General features: G+C 48.2%; 1 protein-coding gene across 1 annotated transcript in view; it reads left to right on the plus strand.

Annotated features, from left to right (window-relative positions):
- Positions 1 to 5,786, plus strand: part of LOC104532930 (GATOR complex protein NPRL3-like) — a gene marked incomplete at its 5' end in the record, with an annotated part of 6,997 nt that extends 1,211 nt beyond the window's left edge. Inside the window, 2 exons of the mRNA XM_010178264.2 lie at positions 97 to 289; positions 5,551 to 5,786. Coding sequence (XP_010176566.1) covers positions 97 to 289; positions 5,551 to 5,716 — 359 coding nt within the window. The remainder of the gene's footprint in view (positions 1 to 96; positions 290 to 5,550) is intronic.
- Positions 5,787 to 6,205: the final 419 nt, after the last annotated feature.

A 6,205-nucleotide genomic window follows, 5' to 3' on the forward strand; every position in this document is an offset into this window, starting at 1 on the left:
GAAAGAGTGCAGAGAAACAGCCTGAATTGATAATCTTTCCATCATTCTGCTGAGGAATATAAACATTCTGTGTTTCTCTCTCTTTTCCTCTGATAGCTAGTAGTGATGACATGACTCTGACAAGCCCTAGCATGGATAATTCCAGTGCTGAGTTGATACCTGGTGGGGACTCACCCCTAAATAAAAGGATGACGGAGAATCTCCTAGCAAGCTTGTTGGAACATGAGCGGGAAGCTATCCTTAATGTCCCTGCTGCCCAAAATCCAGAAGATCTTCGCATGTTTGCAAGGTAGGAAATGAGGAGTGTGGAATATAATATTTTTTTCTTATCCTTGCTGTTTTATTGAAGGATTGGTGTGGGGCTCTGAACAAATCCCATTACCTTGGGATTTTGGAGGATAAATTCTTTTGGGTTTGTTCCCCCTTACACCCATTTCATCTCTGCACATCAGTTTTTGACAAAAAACTATTATGTATGTCACAAGAACACTTGTTAACAGAGAGTCTTGGATGTGTGAAGGAGGATCAGGACGTATGGTTGGACAAGAGGAACTTCACTGTTTGCCTGCCAGCTTTCCTGCGTCCACACACTGTGGGCATAAAACTGCATAACCTGAAAAAACCTTCTAAGTGTGCAAAGCAAAGACCCAGGCGTGCTGACGCTGTCGTTTTGTGTTCATTGACATTTCCAAGCCAGCTCTCCTTTATTTTAAGGTTCGTAAACTCCATGCAGATATGAGACAGAGGCAAAGAGCATCAAACACAAAGGCAGCCAGTCTACAAACCTTTCAAGGTCTGTTTTGCAGAGATGAGCCGCTCGTTATGTCAGGTTAGTTAGGTTAAAGTCATTAGGATCTGTGATTAGTAGCACTCAGTTTTGTTGTTACAAATTTCAACACAACAAAAATCTGCAAGATGTGGTTCTGCACATGGTGAAAAGCAGAATGACTTCCTAACCAGCCATCTGGGAAAAAGGTGTGGGGGAAAACACTTTTTCTTCCTAAGCATTTCAAAACACTGGTGGCATCACTGGAATGCAACTTGCACTGGCTTTCATATTTGTAGAGCAGAAAACCACCTGAGGCAAGTACTGCAGCTTTTCCTGTACTACCCAGACTGAGTTGGTAATCCCTTGAAAACCTGGTTCTTGCCCTAGGGTGGATATAGTCAAGCAGCCCAGAGCAACTGCAATAGCAAGGAAACACTTTTCTAGTCTGCGGCGAAGTTTGCAGCTATGCTGTGCTGAGGTGTTTGCAGAGCTCTCCCAAGCTTGTGGGCAGTTACTGCCCTCTGAATGACTCATCTCCTTCTCCACCTTCTGTAAACTGTTCAGAGGATAGTCATTCTCTGACTGAGAGGTAACGCTTTGGCCATTTGAGAACTTTGAAATGTTTTTTCCTCCTTCCCAGATCAGTTGTTACAAAACCGGTGAGAAAGGAAAGCAGAAACAAAGTCATAATTGGTGATATCTTAAGATGGAATTTGTGAGGGATGCTTTGGACCAGCTTAGTGGCAATGCAGTTCTTAAGTTATCCTACAGAGAGGAAAGGATTTTGTGATTGCTCCCCTGTTGCTTCCCTCATCTGGGTAAAACAGCCATTTGAAAGCTTTGGAATTGCAGATGCAAAAAATTACCTTGATTTCTTCATAAAATCAGCTGCCGTAAGCAGGCAGCTCTCTGAAGAATGTTTATTTTGCAGTTTGTTCGTGCACCAGGTTTTATGCACATCCCCAGGATGGCTTTGCTAAATCTGAATTTCCATTCTACTATAGATTGAATTGACAGCTGCATAACTTACTCTTAAATCACCAGTGAGGAAGAGAGGAGATACAATAAACAAATGGGTCCTGTGGGTAGGATGCTGGAGTGTAAAATAGAAATGTTTATGCAAGACGCTCTGGGTTACCGGTGGCTTTATGAGACACCGTAACTTGAAAGTTGTGGGTGTATTTTCTCTCTTTTTGTGCCATAAACCATCAGAGATGTGTGTCTGGGTAAATCTATTGCTCTTAATGAAAGTGTAAACAACTGTGGAGAGCTGAATGGGCTGATCTCCCTCATTACCCCAGTAGAGGTGACTGCTCCAGCTCTTCTTTTTGCTTCATTTTGGGGAACAGCAGCCTAATGAGGGCTGTGCTCTGGCAAATAGCTCTGCTGTGTCAGCTGCCTCCCAGAACAAACTCCTGCTATAAATGCACAGTTACTGCACCAAATATACTGCAACTGCCCTTCCAAGTGCAGTTGTGTGTGCACACAAAGGGATGGGCTATTTTCAGCAGAGCAATAAAGTTCAGCCTGATACGTTTTCTTGTGTCTACGCCTCTGAACGCGTGTTCTTCATTAAACAGATGGCAGAAGGAGCTCGTGCCTGTCCATCGCTGTGCACAGCCGGTGTCTGCAAGATGGAAACCTTAAGGGGAAATAAGGAATGCTGAAGCTTGGCTCCAGCACTGGCTGCAGTAAACCTTGTTACCATTGAATGGGAATTGAAATCCAGGTTTCAATGGAAACTGGATTGGAGGGTTGGCACGTCCTTCCATGAGTAAACTTAAGAAGGAGACAAGTTCTTTTTGATCTAGATCTCTGGTAATGTACACGAAGTGTTCTTCACTGCACATTAAGCAGTGCTTTCAAAGACAGTGTGAGTGAGAGTTCACTCGTGGCTCCTCTCCCAAGCCACGGGTGTGGAGTCACTTTCAGGATTTTTTCCTTACTCTTAGATTGGGCGATGGAGATCCTTTACTCCACTGAGGAACACCCATTGGTGGCATTAAGCTGTAGACAGTTCTGCTCCATTTTCAGGCAGTGCTGGTGGAAGGGATATCTCCTTGTCCAGGAATAAGTGATTTTTATTTGAATAACTAGTATGAGAGAATCAGGTTTTTAGTGTTGAAGAACACTACACTGCTGTTCCAGGGGCAGCTCTTACAACTTGTAGAGGGGAGAACAGTGATGGGCAATGGAAAGCAATAATCTTCCATCCCTGCATCTGTACGTGCAGATCTGTCAACAGACACATCTCTGACCAACGCTGTCCCTTCGGCGCAGTGTTACTGCCCCAGGAAGCACCATCCTGTCCTGTGTGGGTCCCGTAAATGCTCATTGCCCACACCGGCGAAGGCAGCGCCCATCCTCACTGGGGCTGTGAGCCCCAAGTTACAGCTTTGTAGATTCTAGTTGGACTTTTGGGAAAACTTCTTCCCTGGGAGTGTGGTGCAGCCCAGGACAGATTACCCAGGTGTGTGGGGCGATCTCCATCCTTGGAGGCTTTCAGAGCTTGGCTAGAAAAAGCTACAGCATTGGCAATAGTCCTGCTGGAGCAGGATGCTGGACTGGACTTTGGAGGTGTCTTCCAGACGGCATTTTTGTGATATTCTTTAATATCCTCTCTAGCTTTTATTGGAGTGGAAAGTATTTAATCTTGACCAGTTACAAATCCAGACTCATTTTGAATATAGGATGGGTTTATTTGTTGGAAAACTCCTGCTTAGTCTGTGTTGCTGCTGAAAGCCAGGTTGTAGTGACTGGGACAGCAGGCAGCTGTGCCAGGAGGTGAGCGCAGGGGCAATCACAGTGAGCAGCTTTGTACAAGGAAGAGAATAGGGAGCATTAAAAAGCTTTTTTTTTCAAAATCATGTTTTGAACAGTGATACAAGTTATAAAATATACAAACATTTCTGTTAATGCCTTGAGGAATGGCACACACACACACACACCAACGCTGTCCCTGCTAATGGCCACTTCTCAGTGCACGCTGGTTGCCGTTGGCCCAGGGGAGGAAGCCAGTGAGCCTGATGTAAATACCCAGTGGGAGATGGTGGGAGAGGCAAATGCACAGCCCAGGTGGTGGAAAGGTAAATACAAGGGGAGTTTGGCTGCCTGCTGTTTGTTTGTACTGCAGGCACAGCGATGATGTTCTCATAAAGGTGCCGAGTTGAGAGCTGGCAGGTGAACATCGAAGCAGAAGGGAGTTTGCAGCGTGCTGGGGCTGCACAGCCCCAGGCTGCCTGCAGGGAGGAGGCCGGGGGGTCCTTGGCTCTGAGCATATGTACAGCTGCTGGGGAACAAGGGGGGTGAGAGGAGGGACAGGGCAAATTGGGCAGCAGAGAAACACAAATGGCAGTGGAGTAGAGGTGAAACCTGCTCTGGGCAGTGTAGAGGGAGGGTGTGATGGAGGAAGACTTGTTGCACAGTGACTCCTTTCCAGCCATCCACAAAGGGTAATGGGTGACAGGAGTGCCTAGCCTGAGCAGTAGAAGACAACCAGGGAAACGTTGGTCCTTCAAGGAAAGCTTGAGAGGCTCCATCCTGCTGTGATGTGAAACAGGCAGGAAGGCTGAGAGACATTTGGTGTCTTCCAAGGGCTGTTCCTGCATGAGCGCTGTATGAATGAACTGGAAACCAGATCTTGTCATCTCCAGTTATTTTCACTCTCCGTTAACATGAAGCAGCAGGGCAGCGTGTTCCTGAGCTGCAGAGGGGTACGGAGACACGAGCAAAAGCTGCTGAAGCGCAGAGCAGAGCGTGATGTGTAACACATGTGGACACACATCTGTCTGCGTAGCAGGGGAAGGGATTCTGGCACGTGCGTTTGGGCCTTGGCGGGTCGGAGTATTTGAGTGACCTGTGCAGAATGGGTCCTGCATTTGGGAGGCTGTTAAGACAATTAAGAGACTGAGCAGCACACTCAAGCTTTGTCTGGAGGACTGGCTTGGTGTTAGGGCTCTGGAATGTCTCTGGGGAGCGGGTCCTCAGTCACCAGGGACTTGCTGCAGCGCTTTGTCTTAGACCCTGGAGTGACTGACTGTGCAGGGCTGAGGTTATCTGATGGCTGTGGCACGCTGGTGGCCAGCACAGGGGTGTCTACGGCACCTCTGTTTAAAGAGAACTGGGAATTTAAGGAGCCAAGTGTGGTTTGAGCTTAAGCTTCAGGGTTTGGGGGCTCTTTATAACACCCAGAGCTTCTCTGTGGTGCCTGTCACCAAAATTTCCATCTCCCTGTTGCGACTGCTCCACCTGCCCCAAGCTGACCAAAGCTCAACAGTGCACAGTCTGTAGTTACCAAGCCCCTTGGGCTGCTGTGAGGGAAAACAGGCTCGTAATTCTAAAAGCAGCTGTAGGTACTTGTGCCTCTGATGCAGGGCTGTGACGAAGGGCAGCGTAGACCCAGCTAAGAGAGCACAGACATAAATCTGCCACGTCCTGACTTCTCCAGCCTTGTTGGCATTTGTGGTTCCTCACTTCCTGGAATTAAAACTATGTTGAAAATGGACAATCTCAGGAAATGCCCCAGGCTAGGAAACCTTTTGATAGAAGCAGGACCTTTGCAGAGCCCCAGAGCAGGGAGTCCCCTGCTTTTCCAGGGGATTTCTGTGCTAGGCGTGCCTACAGTAAGAACCAACTTAATTCACTTCACTTTTCATGTAAATGAGGGACACAACCCAAACACCTTCCGATTTGCATCCCATGGGGGAGGGAACCTGGGATCAGTTCCAGCTGCGTGCACTTGCTTTTGGCCCACGTGCCTCCCTTGCTCTCCTTCCCCACAGGCTGCTGCACTATTTCCGAGGCCGACACCATTTGGAGGAGATCATGTACAACGAGAACATGCGTCGCTCCCAGCTCCTGATGCTGTTTGACAAGTTCCGCAGCGTGCTGGTGGTGACCAGCCATGAGGACCCTGTGATCTCAGTTTTCCAGTCTCTCTTAAAGTGACTCTGCTGGCACTGGCAAAGGAAGGGAACCTGCTACACTCTTGATACTGATCATCTGCAAGATGTCTGAAAACTAAAGGAGGTGATTTGAATTCCTTCTTGCCCTGTGTTCTCCTTCTCCGGCCTCGATTTCCCATCTGCTGCCTGTGGTGACAGCTGAGGCCGGTCTGTGTGAGGGCTCTGGGACCTGCTGCAGGACAGCCTGTGCTTGCTTGGCCTGGATTCCTGCCGTGCCATGTTCACAGCATGGGAGCTGCTGGTTCACAGCTCCTCCCTGACCCTGCTCCCTCCCCAGAGCTTGAGAGAAGCAAGAAGACTTCCACTGCGATGTTACTGACAGAACTTCACCTTCGGGTGGACACTGGTGTATCAGAAGTGCTTTCTCTGCTCTCCAACAACGTGGCTGCTGGGTCATTCAGCCACGAGCACCGTTGGTGAGCAGTTTGTCCCCAGAGCAGAGTGGATATGGCCTCTGCTCGAGAGCAGAGTG

This window comes from Antrostomus carolinensis, unplaced genomic scaffold (assembly GCF_000700745.2).
Source record: "Antrostomus carolinensis isolate BGI_N321 unplaced genomic scaffold, ASM70074v2 scaffold13831, whole genome shotgun sequence".
In the NCBI taxonomy this organism is placed as follows: Eukaryota; Metazoa; Chordata; class Aves; order Caprimulgiformes; family Caprimulgidae; genus Antrostomus; species Antrostomus carolinensis.